This window comes from Coregonus clupeaformis, chromosome 39 (assembly GCF_020615455.1).
Source record: "Coregonus clupeaformis isolate EN_2021a chromosome 39, ASM2061545v1, whole genome shotgun sequence".
NCBI lineage: Eukaryota > Metazoa > Chordata > Actinopteri > Salmoniformes > Salmonidae > Coregonus > Coregonus clupeaformis.
The window spans coordinates 12,267,660-12,286,618 of NC_059230.1; the positions used below are offsets into that span (position 1 = coordinate 12,267,660).

General features: G+C 43.4%; 2 protein-coding genes across 2 annotated transcripts; both read left to right on the top strand.

The window, feature by feature from the left end:
• The first annotated feature begins 5,817 nt into the window (after window positions 1-5,817).
• On the top strand, window positions 5,818-7,506 carry si:ch73-335l21.4 (E3 ubiquitin-protein ligase-like). The gene is made up of 2 exons (XM_041867840.2): window positions 5,818-6,381; window positions 6,583-7,506. Exons 1-2 carry the CDS (start codon window positions 5,913-5,915, stop codon window positions 6,636-6,638), a joined length of 525 nt encoding a protein of 174 aa, XP_041723774.1. The 5' UTR covers window positions 5,818-5,912; the 3' UTR covers window positions 6,639-7,506.
• A 300-nt stretch (window positions 7,507-7,806) lies between these two features.
• On the top strand, window positions 7,807-13,310 carry LOC121554737 (mucin-12). Its single transcript, XM_041868463.2, has 3 exons — window positions 7,807-8,099; window positions 8,247-8,308; window positions 10,257-13,310. The coding sequence occupies exons 1-3, from the start codon at window positions 8,071-8,073 to the stop codon at window positions 13,121-13,123; spliced, it is 2,958 nt and encodes a 985-aa protein (XP_041724397.2). The 5' UTR covers window positions 7,807-8,070; the 3' UTR covers window positions 13,124-13,310.
• The last annotated feature ends 5,649 nt before the right edge of the window (window positions 13,311-18,959 follow it).

The window sequence follows — 18,959 nt, forward strand, 5'->3', positions numbered from 1 at the left end:
TCTGATTGGGAACCACTCTGGCCAACATAGAATTAGAACAACTAGACACTCAAACACAGCACACAAACACAATGAATCTACACACCCTGGCTCAACATATAGAGTCCCCAGAGCCAGGGTGTGACAATATCCTTGCCTGTGAAGCCCTTTTTGTGCAAAGCAATGACGGCACGTGTTTCCTATAAGGTAACCATGGTTAACAGAGGAAGAACAATGATTTCAAGCACCACCCTTCTTTTAAAGCTTCCAGTTTGTTATTCTAACTCAATTAGCATGACAGAGTGATCTCCAGCCTTGTCCTTGTCAACACTCTCACCTGTGTTAACGAGAGAATCACTGACATGATGGCAGCTGGTCCTTTTGTGGCAGGGCTGAAATGCAGTGGAAATGTTTTTTGGGGATTAAGTTCATTTTCATGGCAAAGAGGGACTTTGCAATTAATTGCAATTCATCTGATCACTCTTCATGACATTCTGGAGTATATGAAAATTGCCATAATCAAAACTGAGGCAGCAGACTTTGTGAAAATTAGTATTTGTGTCATTCTCAAAACTTTTGACCACGACTGTATATTCAATAGATGTATTAAAATAGATGCACACCACTACTACCACTTGTCCCTGGCATGGCAGGTATTAAAGGCTTATGTAGGCAAAAATGGGCCTGTTTGTAAGGGGGTCATATAAACATTGGCCTTTTTTTTTCAGGCAAAATACCATAAATCCTATTTGAAAGCAGTATAACAAGTAAAAGTGGAGAAGTGGAGGTAGAAAAATAAAGTAGGACAGGAGCTGTGGATGGAAGTGATTACTCTCTCTCTCTCTGCAGGGCTAGTTAGAATGCTGATGCACTAACAACACCAACGTAAAGATCATACCATGAAGAAGAATACCCTCAGCATTACTGAGTTTGTTTAAAATTCCACTGATAGTTGACTAGTGAAATAGAGATTTGATTCAAGTAAACAGCCAAGGATCTCCTCCCGAAGTGTTGTTCCACTGCTGCATAATAGGGCCAATGAACCACAATATGAATTTCAATTGTAGTATACATGATGGAAAAGGGGTGTACTGTACTTATCTGATAATCCCTTAGGTGTCTATGTTTACCTCATAAAGATCAAACTGTACTTTCATAAACAGTAGCCTACTATTCTAGTACCAACTCCCAACTCTCCATTCACATGGGATAGAGCAAGGCAAGCCGTACTCAACAGGGCAGTTGCCTAGCAATAGTGGTCTATTTTGTATTGGGCCCCAGGAGCAGAGATTGTAAGAAACACGTTTCCATTGAATTGGTCTATCTGTACATGTCATACAATCATTGATTTGGTTCTATAACCCTCAATACACATTCCAGACACATTTGGTCGACATTTACCCTGTGTCATTTGGTTGACAATAATTAATGACTTTCTCCAACTCCTAGACATCCACAGTCAGAAATGGTAAACAGTGCAGCATTACAACATAATGGCAAAAAATACATACTGCATGATGTCATATAACTGTTACGATAGCCTGTGTATTAATATCTTGGCATACTTTATATCTACTGTATGAAGGTCAGTTGATATCAAAACCCCATGGGAGTTAAACTCACCCACAATTCATCACCATGTAGTGTGTGGGAAGATAAGAAACACTTACCGCCTCATACACCCGCTGTCACAAACTCCTCAGATAAGGGTGAGCTTTGACGTTCCTCTCCACTACCAAAATTCTCACCCGACACATCATGGTTCTCATTTACAGTAGAAATGTAAACAGACACACTTTGTTAATCTACCTCTCTACCTCTTATTTAGACTGGCTCGCTCTCCCTCTCTTCGTTTTCTTTCACTCCATATCTCCTCTCCTCTCTTGCTTTACCCATCCCTTGACATCCTCTCCTCTCTCCTACTGGAGCCAGGGGTGTCTCCTGGTTGCCCTGACATTAAGTAATCTCTAGGTTATGTGGTGGTAACTGGTAACCAGGGACACGGAACGGAGGTAGTAGCCACCTCCTCTAACCCTGACACTTCTCACTGTCCTGACAGTACAGTATTTGTATGTACATTGTCTTTGTCAATGTATAGGGTATTCAGAATGACAGAATGACTGTTGTGAGTCAAATTACTGTGGATGTCATTCAAGAGGGGAATACATGTTTTTATGATTTCGGTATCAGTTAAAAAAGCAGCAACCTGATAACTAGTTGAGTTACAGGTGCTGGTCTAATGGAACTCATAGGATCTGTATGTCTGCAAGACCGCAGGAAACCTATTGCAACACATGCTAACATCCTCTGTGAATTACACTACATGACTAAAAGTATGTGGACACCTGCTCGTCAAACATCTCATTCCAAAATCATGGGCATTAATATGGAGTTGTTCCCCCCTTGCTGCTATAACAGCCTCCCCTCTTCTAGGTAGACTTTCCACTAGATGTTGGAACATTGCTGCGGGGACTTGCTTCCATTCAGCCACAAGAGCATTAGTGAGGTCGGGTACTGATGCTGGGCAATTAAGCCTGGCTCGCAGTCGGCGTTCCAATTCATCCCACAGGTATTCGATGGGGTTGAGGTCAGGGCTCTGTGCAGGCCAGTCAAGTTCTTCCACACCGATCTCGACAAACCATTTCTGTATGGACATCGCTTTGTGCACGGGGGCATTGTCATGCTGAAACAGGAAAGGGCCTTCCCCAAACTGTTTCCACAAAGTTGGAAGCACAGAATAATCTTGAATGTCATTGTATGCTGTAGCATTAAGATTTCCCTTCACTGGAACTAAGGAGCCTAGCCCAAACCATGAAAAACAGCCCAAGACCATTATTCCTCCTCCACCAAACTTTACAGTTGGCACTATGCATTCGGGCAGGTAGCGTTCTGCTGGCATCCACCAAACCCAGATTCGCCTGATGGTGAGGCGTGATTCACCACTACAGAGAACGCATTTCCACTGCTCCAGAGTCCAATGGTGGCGATCTTTACACCACTGCAGCTGACGCTTGGCATTGCGCATGGTGATCTTAGGCTTGTGTGCTGCTGCTCGGCCATGGAAATATCATGAAGCTCCCAATGATCAGTTCTTGTGCTGACGTTGCTTCCAGAGGCTGGAACTCAGTAGTGAGCGTTGCAACCGAGGACAGACGATTTTTACGTGCTACGCGCTTCAGTACTCGGCAGTCCCGTTCTGTGAACTTGTGTGGCCTACCACTTCGCGGCTGAACCGTTGTTGCTCCTAGACGTTTCCACTTCACAATTACAGCACTTACAGTTGACCAGGGAAGCTCTAGCAGGGCAGAAATTTGATGAACTGACTTGTTGGAAATGTGTCATCCTATGACGGTGCCACATTGAAAGTCACTGAGCTCTTCAGTAAGGTCATTCTACTGCCAATGTTTGTCTATGGAGATTGCATAGCTCTGTGCTCAATTGTATACACCTGTCAGCAACGGGTGTGGCTGAAATAGCCGAATCCACTAATTTGAAGGGTTGTCCACATACTTTTGTATATATAGTGTATCTACAGAAAAACATGTCTCTGATCATGCATGTATGCAGTCAAATAAGTTCCCTATACAGTTAGGTTGCGAAAAATAAGACACGAACAGATCACTCTTTGCCAATTTCACAAATATTGTGTGTGTGTTTGTGTCTGTGTATTCGTGCTGTGGTATGGTGTGTGTGCGTGTGTGTGTATGTATGTCACAATGATATATGAATATTTACACACTATTCATATATACATATTCATATACAGTGCAGTTACATTAGATGAGAGGATACAGTATGTATTTTTGTATCTGTTTTTCAAAGCTAAACTTGGTTTGGGTACCGTGAAGAAACCCATAGTGGCGTGTCTGGTGGGGTATGACAGTCAGTGGGTCTTATCTCATTGAGTCACCATAATGAACGTGTGAGATTGGACGTTGCACTCTTTCACTCACTAAAGGATGACTCACTTTCAAAACAGAGATCCAGCTTTCCCCATTTCCTTATCTGAGATCAACTTCAACTTTAGAAACCCCATGTTGGTGTTATTTCAAATGAAGAAAGGAATCTAGGTACTTCCCAATCACATGACAAAGGTTAAACAGTGTGCCAATTAGTTATTACATGGGTTGAGCTGGGATTGAGAAAGAGAAAGTAAAGGAAAATGTACATTTTGTATACTTGTATTTTGTTTGTAAAGGTTATGGACAGGTTTAACAGACCCATATTTAGCCTATCCCTGGACTAAAAAGGATGCTGCTCAATGCTCAATCTCCATTGAGAGTTTTTTCTGGTCTAGGAATAGACTTTATCTGGGTCCGGGAAACCAGCCCTATACCTCTTTTTCTGTTCAGTACAAGTTCTAAACTGTTTGTTCTTTACATAAATACAGTATCCCTTTTTACAGTAAGTCAATCTACAGGTGGCAGGCACAGAGGAAAATAGTTCCTCAGATCACAATAACACATCAAAGAGTACTGTCTAGATTATTTCAGATGTCTTATCATCCTGTTACTCTTGGCTTTGACTGTAGGGGGAGGAAATCACAATGAAAAGAGTTACTGGGTCACCTGATAGGTCCTGGGCTTTGTCTGGAGGATTAGCGTGGAGACGGAAGGCTGACGTCATGTCTTCGACTAGATACACCCGGAGAGTGTCAGTAAGAGGGAGGTGCTGTGATTTCTGGGAAGGGTAAAGCCGGTAGAGTGAGTAGGCAATAGCAACAGAAACAATAGCATGTTGTTGTGTTTTCATAATAGATTCTTGCACAGCACGTTGTTCACTATCAGCTTGTTTGATATCAAAGTTTCTATTATGCTTAGAATAATCAAGGGCATATCAAATGAGATGGAATTCAAAGGGTATCTGAGCCAGTGTGAGTCACGAGAGTAGACAACAGTGAGACATATGGGTCATCTTAGGTGACTGATATGGGTTTATCTATAGGCTAGACAGGTATTAGCAGATGGGCTATGGGACAGCATAGGAAGTTGACAGTCCAAGCTCCTTGCAGTCATGTCTCACTCCTGTTCTGTCCAGTTTGGTGCAGTTACAAAGTAGTCTGATGTCATCAAGAAACAGCCCATCAAGAAACAGCCCTTTACTAAGGGATCTGGAATTTTTACTAGTATCTTCTCCCCATAACGCAGTTCTGTTGTTTAAAGACACAGACAGACAGGAGACAGTTTGACACAGAATAATATCAAAATCACTATTTCAAAAGAGAGGAAACCTTCTTGACGCAAGCACTTTGTCTTACATTCATGGTTCTCTGTTATATCTGGGAAATGTGGGTGATAGCCCACTATACAGATTAACTTTCTTCATACCTGGAAAATGTGGGTGAATATCGGACAGACATTGGCCAAACTGTAGCAGAATGGCCCACTAACTTTCTTCCATATACAGTAAAAAGGATGTGTGGGAGGAGGGTTATTGCTCAACAATGTGAGAAGGTCATCACTAGATAACACAGTCACAAGGTCATAATTATGTCTAAACCCCGCCCATTTCTACAATTTATCGTCTTAATCTTATTTTAAACCTATCCACACTGATAATTTAGGTTTAGGTATAAGGTTAAGATCAAAATTATTATTTTTGCGTTCATGTGCCAGTCAGAACTAGGAAACCCTGACATTTCTGACTTGCTAACTGGTTGAACGTGCCATGTGTATAACTACAACCAGTTAACGAGTTGGACATGTCAGAGTTTTCTAGTTCCGACTAGCACGTCAACATCGCATCTCTTTAATGACATCACTATTTCCCAAAGATTAGTCATCAGTTATTATTATTTTTTGGCAATCTGTCAAGTGTAAGTCCCTCCCACGCTAAGAAATATAAACAGGGTCGAAACACACTGTAGCCTCATAGCCTACTCATTCCGACAGTTCATTCTCGTTGAACGAAACCGCACCCAAAGAGAAACAAAAATGTGTTCAGAACTTGAGTGCAGAATTTGTTACCGAAGCTACAACACCGGTCGTCGGTGTCCTCGTGAGTTACAGTGTAAACACAGCTTTTGTGAGCACTGTCTGGTGATTCTTTCCCGATCCTCGGTATGTGAAGTGGAATCCGAGAAGGAATGTTCGCGGCAGGACAAGACAATTGTTTGCCCACTCTGCCGATACCCGACCTCTGTATCGGGTAAAGTGAGGGCAGCGCTTCCAGTAGACGAAAGTGTTCTAGAGTGCATGGTGGTATCTGGCGTTCTCGAGGAAAGCATGACAGACGACGAGGAGGATAGTGAGGGGAAGGAGGAGGATGACCACAACGAGACTCCTCATGAGAACTCAGCCGAGGAAAGGGACTCCTCTTCGGGTTCCAGAGGTGGAAGGTTCCGCCGTTCGCTGAGGCGCATCTGGGGCAAATTCACTGGGAATCATGCCCAACGGAGAGCGCGTAAGTAGCCCTATTCTATTGCAATACTCTTTAGTTATCAAAACCACAACATGACTTCATATTCCGGTAGTTTCTTTTCATAGCTTACTTTTATGGCAGTTTCATTAATGAATTATGCTCGGACCAAGGTAGGCTATTATAGCCTGGCCAAAGAAGCCTTGCCTATTTATTGTATTCTCATATTTTATTTTTCCCCTACAGATTGTATGACTGATGAGGAGCTACGAGACCTCATGATGTCATGCTATATAATTTGATGCGGACTTCATTGGCTGGAAAGTCATCAGGGCTTTTTACGTTCTGGCATGTTCAATTGAACAGAACCGGTGCTGAACTGAACGACCAGTTGAAAAACCGGGTTGGGGAACGCTGTCCACATGGCCACTGCCCTTTTAAAAACGTCACTAATTGCTTCAGACCACACCTCGCCACACCCACCAAACGGGAGCCAGCGTACCTCAGTCTGTTCAAGAACGTTTTTGGGAAACGTGTCATTCGGTACAAACCGTTCCGCAACATAGCAAACGTTCAAGCGAACTGAACACACCTCAGTTGCACCTGATTGATCAGAGAGGGGGCGTTGCCGTCCAGGAGCCTACACTACAGGAGCCTGTAGAAGACTGGCATGTCCAGTTGGAAGTTGGAGCAAGCAGGAATATGTATTCCAGATAATAGCCAACTAGGCCTATGTGTCCATTTCGTCTCACCTGCATGTAATAATTGGTGGGACCAAACAAACACATAAAAACAGAATTGTAAAGGCCTAAAAAACAAAACTATAGGCTATTCTTTGAAGCCATTAGGCTACTGAATGAAATGGGTTTTTATCTGAAATTGTCTTTTTTTTGTGCTTTGATATAGCCTATGGCTTTCCATTTCCAAAGATTAGAATGTGTTGAATATTGTTGGTGCTCAAAGATAACACTTTATTTGAATGTAATTAATTTAATTCACTTTTATTGATTGTATGTGCGTGATATTTTGCACATTTGTTTTGTTATAATTCAACGTAAAACATGTTATTGTTTTGTTCATTTTCATCTATCACTGGGATGAATTGGTTGCAGTAGTAACTGATGCTTTCTTTTTCTCTGAGAATAAGTTAATAAACAATACAGTTCTGAACATCTGTTTGGTTTACCATTATTTAGAATATAAGACCACATAAGCTCATGCCATATAGGCCTATACAATAATCGAGAAAAAAATATTTCACAATGCCTTTTTAATTTTATGAACCAGGTGTAATTTTCCCAAAAAATTCTGGAGGATGCAATCAACACAAATGGTTGCACCTGTGTTCACATGGGGCGGGATTGTGTTCAACGTGGTGAAACGTTCAGAAAGTTGCAGGATATAAATAGAAATGTAACAGAGCTAACATGATTCCCTGGCCTATTCTATGCAGACAATAATATGTTTTAATCTACACAATACATCACTATTGAAACATACTGTATTGCTGCACTCTTCTGAATGGGTCCCAAATTAGATGCACCTGTTGAGATAGCAACAGGCACATCTAATATGCTAATCAAGGGGATCTGTGACCACAGCGTGCTATTTGAAAGCTAGCGGAACAACAGGTTGATAAAACAAGGCTTTTACCTTGGACTCTGTCAGTTACAATCTTCTACAATCTGATTGTGTTGTATTGTCTGCATGTCTGTCGGTTGATGGCCAGCAATAATGTCAAGGACTCTAAGACTTCATTCTAGGTATGTTTAAAGGTTTTCTTAATCAAGTAGCCTCAACAGATTATTGCCCAATACTTTGTGTACTGTGATAGCACTGAGACATTGGCTTATCTTTCAGTGATGTAACTGTCACTCATGAAATCATTCTTTATTATTTTTGTAATACAGACTTCTGTTCATGTGTCTGATGATAGCTGCTGTGGATGTCAGTTGTTCATATTCATCAAGGGGTAAGATAAATAACAGTATCCTGCTTATCTTATTGTACAAAAAGTGAACAATGGCTTGAGGTTGGGTCATATATACCCATGTCCATAAAGTTTATAGTTTTTGTTTGTCATATATACTTAAATATGTAAGTTGGGCTACTGGTTAACAATATCCAGGTGCCCAGGGTTATTGCTCGGAATCTATCTTTACATGACTTGAGTGCTTATCAAATTGTCGATACTTGACCTCAAGCTATCTTGTGACATGAAATTGTTTGCCTTGAGCAGATATTTGAAAACCTCAACATGCTCCATAGCTGCCTTATGTTACTTTATTAGTGACCCATATACATATTAAATGTAAGGACAAACACATTTTAAAATATAATATTTAGGACCCAGCATTTTTTTATTCTGTCCACATAATCTGATTAGGGAAAAACTCTGAGCACTACTTATAACACATTGTCCATTTAATTCAGCAATGCAATTGATATGGGTTGATTGAGGTTTTAGTTCACTGACCAAAAATAAATGCAACCTGCAACAATTTCTTAAGATTATACTGAGTTACAGTTCATATAAGGAAATCGGTCATAAATGTACACATTCATTAGGCCCTAATCAATGGATTTCACATGACTGGGAATACAGATATGCATTTGTTGGTCACAGATACCTTAAAAAAAAAAAACGACAGGGGCGTGGATCAGAACCAGTCAGTATCTTGTGTGACCACCATTTGCCTCATGCAGCGCAACATCTCCTTCGCATAGAGTTGATCAGGCTGTTGATTGTGGAATGTTGTCCCACTGCACAGCCATTGAAGAGGAGAGTTGCTGGATATTGGCAGGAACTTGAACATGCTGCCGTACACGTTGATTCAGAGCATCCCAGACATGCTCCATTGGTGACATGTCTGAGTATGCATGCCATGGAAGAACTGGGACATTTTGTATACAGATCCTTGTGACATAGGGCTGTGCATTATCCTGAAGAATGGTATGACAATGGGCCTCAGGATCTTATCACGGTATCTCTGTGCATTCAAATTGCCACCGATAAAATGTAATTGTGTTCGTTGTCCGTAGTTTATGCCTACCCACACACAACGCCACCATGGGGCACTCTGTTCACAACATTGACAAACCGCTCACCCACACTATCTGCCCGGTATAGTTGAAACCGGCATTCAGCTGTGAAGAGCAGACCTCCAGTGAGACAGTGGCCATTGACTGTGAGCATTGGCCCACTGAAGTCAGTTACGACGCCGAACTGCAGTCCGGCCAAGACCATGGTGAGGACGACGAGCACGCAGATGAGCTTCCCTGAGATGGTTTCTGACAGTTTGTGCAGAAATTCTTTGATCGTGCAAACCCACAGTTTCATCAGCTGTCTATGTGGCTGGTCTCAGATGATCCCACAGGTGAAGAAGCCGGATGTGGAGGCCTGGGCTGGCGTGGTTCTGAGGCCTGTTGGACGTACTGCCAAATTCTCTAAAACGACGAAGGCGGCTTATGGTAGAGAAATTAATGTTCAAACCTTTGGCAACAATTCTGGTGGACATTCCTGCAGTCAGCATGCCAACTGCACACTAAAAACGTAAGGCCACTCTAAAATGTGTAGTTTTGTCACACCAACACAATGCCACAGATGTCTCTCGTTGTCCCCAGCACAAGGTGCATCTGTGTAATGATCATGCTGTTTAATCAGCTTCTTGATATGCCACACCTGTCCGATGGATGGATTATCTTGGCAAAGGAGAAATGCTCACAGGAATGTAAACATTTGTGCACAGAATTTGAGAAATAAGCTTTGTTTTGTCATTTCTGGGATCTGTTATTTCAGGACATGGGAACAACACTTTACATGTTGCGTTTTTTGTTCAGTGTAATTAGTCCATTTAAAAAAAATGAAATGCATCAATTATTCAAAATACTGAATTGCACTTCTATTGATTTCCCTGTAGGCAGAAGCAGGAGAGCAGTACACGAACAGGGAAGTTATCTCGGTGCAGAGAGCCCCAGAAGCTGGAGGCCTCTCTACAACCCGTACACACTTCCCCCTAGTCTGAGCCCAAGCCAACCGGTCCCCAGGATTGTCCAACCTGACCAGGCTCAGATGGTCTTTAGCCCAAGACCGGAAGTCCAACCTGGGACCAAAAACGTTGTGGCCAACCAGAGAGAAGGTTCCCCTGATGGCGACGAGTCTGAGCCCCCCAACAGTCAATCTAGCAAATTTCCAAGCAGCTCTGTGCCTAGTAAGACTGTCCATTATCGTACCTACCCTTCTAGTGGCCTAGGTAGCCCAATTGTCCCCAGAACCTGGGGTTCCTCTGAAACCTTTTATTCCATCAAAAACCCTGTGATCCAAAGTAGCCATGTTGCCACCAGTAGTTTCCAACCTGCCAGGGACATATTTGGCTCTCCTGTTGTTGAATACAACCCCATCCCAGCCCAACAGGCTGAAAACCCTGTGAGTAACAATGAGAAATCCAAATACAGAACGTTTCTGTCTTCCTACCTCTTCGGGGGATCCCAACCCACTTCCAGCACCTCTGAAACCCCTCACAAGGGCCCTAGTGAAGGAATGAAGACCATTAGTGGACATGGTGCCACCTCTGCTACCCAAAGTGAAGGAAACCCCAGTGTTCATGGGTCTGGAAGATCCACACATGTCCAAGGGGGCTATGGCTACATAGGCTCTCAGTCGTACCCTACATCCTTTAAGTCTTCCAATGGACGACAAGCACCAGTGCACCCACCAACTCTGAGCCAATCGGCTTCTTCTAAAGTAGATGCTACCAGTGAAGCCCAACATGTTTCTAGTATCACCAAACCCTTCCATCACAGTGCTAACTTTTCCCAAAGTGGAGGTAGCCCTAGTAGCTATTCCCCTGGTGAAAAGGCTGATACTCAGGCTAAAAGTGCTTTCAGCAGAATTCAACCTCTTATTAGATTTGGCTCTTTCTGGAACACAATAGCCCCCACTGCAACTCAACCCACCCAAAGTCCCTTTGAGCCTGCAGAGAGAGTAACTGCACCTCATAGTCCTGCCCCTGACCAGTCTTTGAAAACCAAGAGTAGCTATGTCCCTTGGAAGAAACATGGGCTAAGAAGCTCATCCAGTGTTCAGAACGGGGGAGCCACAGGCGGTTACAAACCTGGAAGATCCATGGATGTCAATACACTCGGAGGGTTCCAATATGAAGATCCAGAGACAACATTGGCTCCCATCGTGAGTAAAGATGACATACGTTCTGTTGCTATCAGACCTTCAGTCAACACAAACACTGCAAAGAGTCAGGGTACTGGCTGGAGAAATAGTCATGTTACACATAGGGGCATGAAAATGGGTTCTGTCAGTGGGTATCCAGCTGTATACAAAAAGTATAGCTTTGCCCCTAGACTTCGAGTAGCTTCCACTACAACTTCCTCTGCCCCAAGCGATACTCTAGCCCCAAGGATGTTCAAATCAGGCCCACAAGAAGTCCAACTTATGTCCATAGAAGACGACCTAGCCTCTGACAGCCTACATGCCTCCAGCAATGTCCAGTCTTCTTCAGAAGTGCAGACTACCACCAACATGCCTCGCTCTACCCCGAGAGCTGGTAGGCCTTGGTTTCGTAGATACACACCTAGCAAGGATAACAATGCTAAAACCGACCATGTTTCCAAGGGATTCCAACCAGCCCCAACCCAACTACAATCTCCCCAGAGTGAGAGTCTAAATTGCATTCAGCCAACCTCTAGTCTCCCCAGCAACAATGATTTCCATGACAGTTTGACTGCAGGAGAGCCTAAACCTGGTCCAACAAGCTCAGCCCCTTTCAAGCCTGATGCTAGATTCAACATGTTTGAGTCTGTCATTTACAGAAGGCTCAAAGGGTCCAGGTCCAAACAGAATGAAGGTGTTCTGGGCATAAAGCTCCCAGGTGAAACTAGGCCCTCAGGCAGCCATGTATCTGCCCCTGCTGAAATCCAGCCCACCTCCATTACTACAACAGCCAGCCAGAGCCAAAATGTCCACAGTATTGAAACTTCTCAAAGCAGTGACTCATTTCACAAAACTGTGGATGACTCTAGTTACGAAGACCCCAAGTCTCCCCCACATGACTCAGAAAGCAATGAAATGGCAAGCAATCCCTTTAGGTTCATATCTGGTAAACTCCCAAAAAGCCAGAACAGCTACGCTTTCATGGGCTTCCAAAAACCTATAAGCAAAGCAAGATCAACCCAGGACAAGGATGCTGATCTCAGTGCACAAACTGTGCCTCCGACCAGCAAAGAGCACCCACCCCCAGTTGCACCCACCTCTGCCCCCAGTGTCCACCCAAGCCCTCCCAGAGTCCAAGTTCAACCAGACCCAAGCACCACTGAACTCCCAGAGGGTCGCAAACCGACCAGCACCGTTGTAAAGGGCAAACGTGTTAAGGGGAAGCGCGTGAAGGGCCAAAATCGTTTTTCTCCCTCCAACGACAACACCTCTTCCTCCAACGACACTGCCTCCCGACCGGCCAAGCCCCACCCCATGAGGTTCAAGGCTATCCAGTTTGCTGATATCCTAGGAAGTGCCTCTTTCAGCGGAATCCAACCCAGGGGAAGCTCCAGACAAAGTGTGCAGTCAACATCCAATACTGCAGCGTCAGGCCAAGATGGAGGTGCACTGGACAAGGATCAACCAACACCCAGAGGGTTGGAGTCACCCCAAGGTAAAGGAGGGGACCCCAAGGCTGTCAGATTCCCACCGTTCCCCAGTGATGCTTCTCAGAGTGAAGAGGTGGATGTGAGTAGTGTCATATGGGAAGTCCAAAGTGGTGGTAGGGAACTTCAGTAGTATGGGGTGGGGGAAATGAGGAAAGAACTTAACTAGTTGAGGATGTCTGCAGGTAATCTTTCCTTCAAGTTCCGGTTTGAATTCATGAAAGATGTGACCTGACCCCATAGCCATCCTCTCAAGTATTTATTCAGGTCATGGTTGTGCTTGTAAATGTGAAAATTTATAATAAATGTTTGTACTTTGATTTTTCTTGTTCTCTTTAATGTAGACTTGCCATTGGGTTGAAACCTAACAATTCAGCTTAGATTAACAGGTTTGCAGCATGGTAAACCTTTTGTACAGGTGACACAAGTGTTGATTGTTATGTTAGTTAGACATTCTCTTTGGGAAGAATGTACTGTATGTTGAATCAACCATATTCACACATTGAATAATTCACCAATAACCTTTAAGTCTCGGTGGTTGTCTGCTATATCTATCTGGTTATCCACATCCGACATGGGGTTAGCGGCTTAGAAATATAGGATCTATTAACCAGCAATTATCCACTTCAAGCACTGACATCTCAAGGACAAAATACAGTAAATGGATGATAATCAATTGTTTTACATCTCACCCCAAGATGCCCATTCTAAACTCGAACCAAGTAGTGCACTGTATAGGGAAAATGGTACCATTTGGGACGCACACATGGTCCACTGAATATAACATAAAGGTTGTTTGGGAACAATGTCTTTGGATATTGTCATGGGGAGTATTAGTTAGGGGAAATGGAGGAGGAAGACTTATTGGAATTTTGTTGTTGGTAAAATTAGAGTTTTCCTATCAGTTGAGTCCCTTTTAGCTAGAGGACCTTTACAACTTGCTGACAGACTTTCCATCCCCTCTCGGCTTGAGCGGAGAGGGTTTGTCATACTGGTCCCTTATTTGACAAAACCACACACTTTTTAGTCATGCATTTTTTTTGTTGTTGTCAGAAATGATTTTTATGATAATGACCGCTCTTTTGGATGATGCCAAATGAGAAAGTCTAGTTTTACAAAGTATCGAAAGAAAGTCTGTAAATGTGGGTTATGTTCACTTGACATTGCTGCCAGAGCGGGAAAGAGAACACACATATTGAAATAGAAAAATGGGTCAATTGAGATGGAAAGGTTGAAATACATCTGCCAACTGTCAGATAAGAACATGTACATTGGGATTAATGTCAAGAGACAATTCCCCCCCGAGTTCTAGGTCACATACATATTCAGTCAACCTGATATCCAGATTGAAATCAGTGATGTTCTTGACATACATGGAGTAATAGCATGTCTCGTCTTGTGTTGGGAGTCAATGATTAAAGTGCACTTATTCCAAGTGCTTATTTAGCCCACTAGGTGGCGTGTGACACCATTAAGCCTAAGGGGTGTTTTTCTTTTCAGTTCCCCTTTGTTTCCCCAGTGTAAGAAGTGTTACGTTAGCGCTTACTTTACTACGGGAATCTGTGGAACTAGGGAAAGAACGCAACTAAAAAATATTAAACTATAAAACCCATTCATTGCACATAGCACTTACTGGATACCAAACATTATTGCTGGATTAGTCATAGTCCTACTTAGTTTCTTATTTTATTTATTTTTTATTTATTATATTGTTATAGATTATTGCATTGTTGGGGTAAGAGCTGTCAAGAAAGGCATTTCACTGTGCATGTGACATTAAAACTTGAAACTACACTGAACAAAAATATAAACGCAACATGTAAAGTGCTGGTCCCATGTTTCCTCAGCTGAAATAAAAGATCCCTGAAATGTTCCATATGTACAAAACGCTTATTTCTCTCAAAATGTGTGCACAAATATGTTTACATCCCTGTTAGAGACCATTCTATCCTTTGTCAAGATAGTCCATCCACCTGACAGGTGTGGCATATCAAGAAGCTGAGTAAACAGCATGATCATTACGCAGGTGCACCTTGTAATGGGGACAGTAAAAGGCCACTCTAAAATGTGCAGTTTTGTCACACAACACAATGCCACAGATGTCTCAAGTTTTGAGGGAGCGTGCAATTGGCATGCTGACTGCAGGAATGTCCACCAGAGCTGTTGCCAGAGAATTGAACGTTCATTTCTCTACCATAAGCTGCCTCCAATGTTGTTTTAGAGAATTTGGCAGTATGTCCAACCGGCCTCACAACCGCAGACCAGCTGGGACTGTCTCCCCAGTGGGTCGGCCTGGCTTCCAAGTGAGTGGGCCTATGCCCACCCATGGCTGCGCCCCTGCCCAGTCATGTGAAATCCATAAATTAGGGCCAAATTCATTTATTTCAATTGACTGATTTCCTTATATGAACTGTAACTCAGCAAAATCTTTGAAACTGTTGCATGTTGCGTTTATATTTTTGTTCAATATAGTTTAGTTTGGTGGCTTTTTACTGGGAATTTTCTACAGTCTGAATCAGAGACACATTTCACAAGTACAGGGATGTTGTTGCTTTGGTCCAGCCACTAGTGATTTAACATGGTTCCATGTGTCCATGCTAAGCTGAAATCACAGCGCTAACAGTCTCATTTATGGAGGATGACCCTTTACCTTTTCCCAGCATGCAAGCCTCACCAAAATACCCACTTCATCACTTGTCCTCAACTGTCGTTCAGGATCCAGCAGCAGGGGGCCAAGGGAGAAGCTTGGGGGATCTGTCAATCAAGTTGAAATACATTGTACATTGGATTAACGCAACTACCCTACAGCCCACCTCCCCGTCCCCTGCAATACTCGTGGTGTTCCACTTTCCTATAGAAGTCTCCCTCAGAGTTCAAACCCATCAAAGCCAAGGTGTTAGACTGACGGCTCTTTCTAAGCTCTCTCTCGTAACACTCTCTTTCTCTCTCTCTGTGTGTGTATGTGTGTGTTTTTGCCTATGTATGTGTGTGTGTGTTTTCTCTCTTTAAAACTTGCTCCCCCTTGGCCCACCTCTCTCCCACTGTGAGGGGAATTCTGTACTATGTGTCTGTGGTTTTCAGGAAGCTTTCAAGGAAAATAAAGCATAGAGGCCTCACCGTCATCTTCCCCTCCTCCTTCCTCTCCTCCCTCTCTTATGCCTTCTCCCTCCCTCGCTCCATGTGGCAGTTTTATAACTCTTTCTCTCACTCTCTCTGAACCAAAAACTACAGAGTAACCGAGCTAACTACGTACGCAACTAAACACATAAAAAATTACTTCCACATTCCCATGGAGCACGATTAAGAAGGGAATGATGAGGGAGGGAAAAATATTGGAAGTATTTTTGTTTGGCTAAGAACACTGTGAAAGAGTGGGAGTAAGGAGGACAAGGAAAGGGGCTGAAAATACATTAGAAATGGTTGCGTCTGCTGTGGCATTTGCAGATCAAATTACTTCAGATGCCAGAAGCATTGGAATCGCTGAGTTTGACTATTTCCATATTAGTCTGTACTGTAGTAATTGTGCTGATGCACTGCAATGTTTACCATCAACATTTTCATAATAAATTACCTTAAACAAGTGCACAACATAGAATGTAATTGATTAAAAAAGGAGAATGTGAAGGAGAGGGTGATTAACCGAAATGTATGAAACAGTATGGTTGTTATCAAGTGTACTATGAATCTAGAGTTCAGATCTTTATCAGTCTATAAAAGCATGTTATTTGTGCTACGTTGTATTTCTGTGCATCTGGTTCGGGGACCCCTGCTATTTCTGTGTCAAACACGGAGCGAGCTTCCTATTTGGCCTTTCCAGAGAGGAAGTCATAAAGCAGGAAGACTTCCTGTATTATTTTCAACGCGCCGATGGATGTGAGCACCGCTACATCACATGGGGGTTGGAGCTGATGAACGACAGATCATGGGAAATGAAATAAAATGTATTAAAATGTAGCCATTCTATGTTTTTATAGTGATAAAAAGCCAATGAATATACTTTTTGATCCCCCTTCACAGGCTTGAAAAATCCGCCACGTACACATCCAAAAGTAATTCTGAAACATGTTAGTCTTTTCACATTTTTGTTTCGTCAAATACAATGATGGATTAGTATGGACAATACCCAGTATCACACATCATCGCTTTTTTTCCCTGTTTTCCGCTATTGCCTACTGATGAGTGTAACATACTGTATACATTGTAACACACACCTGTTGTCTGTGTGCAATGTGTACCCCAAGCCGTACAAGGTCTAGTCTGTATGCATGTGTGTGGGTCCGCATGCTCCTGTCCGTCACCCTAACACGTGGCTGAGACCAGTGGAGGCTGCTGAGGGGAGGACAGCTCATAATAATGTCTAGAACGGAGCAAATGGAATGACATCAAACACATGGAAACCATGTATTTGATGCCATTCCACTGATTCCGCTCCAGCCATTACCACGAGCCTGTCCTCCGAAATGAAGGTGCCACCAACCTCCTGTGGCTGAGACTGAGTGTTTGGGTGAGAGGCAAAGGATGCTGGTGTACAGAGGGTGTGTCCCTCTACCTAGTTTTACAACTAGAGTTCACAGGTCACACACACCAGATGGAGGCTTGGCTCACAACCCAAACACTGCAGACACAGACCCACCTGTTATCTTCTTCTGGCCTTCGAGGCAAGTTGCTCTCTCCCTCTCTCTTTCCGTTTCTGTCACTCCCTCTCTTTCCCTCCCCATTTCTCTTGACCCCCCCACCCTCCCTCTCTCGCCCCCCTCCCTCTCTTTCCCTTGTTTTCTCCAGGTTTATGACATGACTGTCTGTCTGTGTCCGGTACCCATCTAAACTCTGTGTCCTCTACCACCTCTCCTTGGCACCATCCCAAAATATTATTTCTCTCTCATGGGAGGGGTAAATTGTGGCACTGCCGTGGCGGCAACGGAACATGGGCATTGCCTCTGCGTCTACATGATCACCAAACGGTGGAAGTTCCCAACTTACTCGATCACTCTCTACCTCTCTCTTTTTGATGTGGAGGCTCCAAGGGCCATAGCTCATCCCTACTTCTCTCCTCCTCTCTTCCTTTCTCTATCCATCCATCTCAAAGGCCATTCACATTCATTCACAGCTTGGCTCTTTGAAATACTTTACTCTACTGTCATGTCACATGGTCACAATGGCCGCAGTAACGTAAGAGCAGCCCTAACAAATCAAATGTTCTTGGTCACATACACGTGTTTAGCAGATGTTATTGCGGGTGTAGCGAAATGCTTGTGTTTCTAGCTCCGACAGTGCAGTAATATCTAACAAGTAATATCTAACAATTTCACATTTACCCAATACACACACATCTAAATAAAGCAATGGAATTAAGAATATATAAATAAATATATGGACGAGCAATGTCAGAGCGGCATAGACTAAGATACAGTAGAATAGTATATTATACAGTATATACATATGAGATGAGTAATGGAAGATATGTAAACATTATTCAAGTGACTAGTGTTCCATTTATTTCAGTTTGTCAGTGATGTGTACGCCAAGGAACTTGAAGCTTTCCACCTTCTCCACTGCAGTCCTGTCGATGTGGATAGGGGGTAGTTTCCTCTGCTGTTTCCTTAAGTCCACAATCATCTCCTTTGTTTTGTTGACGTTGAGTGAGAGGTTATTTTCCTGGCACCACTCCAGAGCCCTCACCTCCTCCCTGTAGGCTGTCTCGTCATTGTCGGTAATCAAGCCTACTACTGTTGTGTCGTCTGCAAACTTGATGATTGAGTTGGAGGCGTGCATGGCCACGCAGTCATGGTTGAACAGGGAGTACAGGAGGGGGCTGAGCACGCTCCCTTGTGGGGCCCCAGTGTGATCAGTGAAGTGCAGGTGTTCTTTCCTACCTTCACCACCTGGGGGTGGCCCGTCAGGAAGTCCAGGACCCAGTTGGGGCGTGTGGTTGTGGTTAGCAGTCAGCTAGCGGTTAGCTACAGTTTAGC

Excerpts from the sequence above, each read along its gene's own strand:
- LOC121554737 (XM_041868463.2), top strand. The coding sequence starts at position 8,071 with ATGTCAAGGACTCTAAGACTTCATTCTAG. Across the intron at positions 8,100-8,246 it reads ACTCTAAGACTTCATTCTAG|ACTTCTGTTCATGTGTCTGA; the intron begins GTATGTTTAAAG and ends TTTGTAATACAG. Across the intron at positions 8,309-10,256 it reads TTGTTCATATTCATCAAGGG|GCAGAAGCAGGAGAGCAGTA; the intron begins GTAAGATAAATA and ends ATTTCCCTGTAG.
- si:ch73-335l21.4 (XM_041867840.2), top strand. The coding sequence starts at position 5,913 with ATGTGTTCAGAACTTGAGTGCAGAATTTGTTACCGAAGCTACAACACC. Across the intron at positions 6,382-6,582 it reads TCATGCCCAACGGAGAGCGC|ATTGTATGACTGATGAGGAG; the intron begins GTAAGTAGCCCT and ends TTTCCCCTACAG.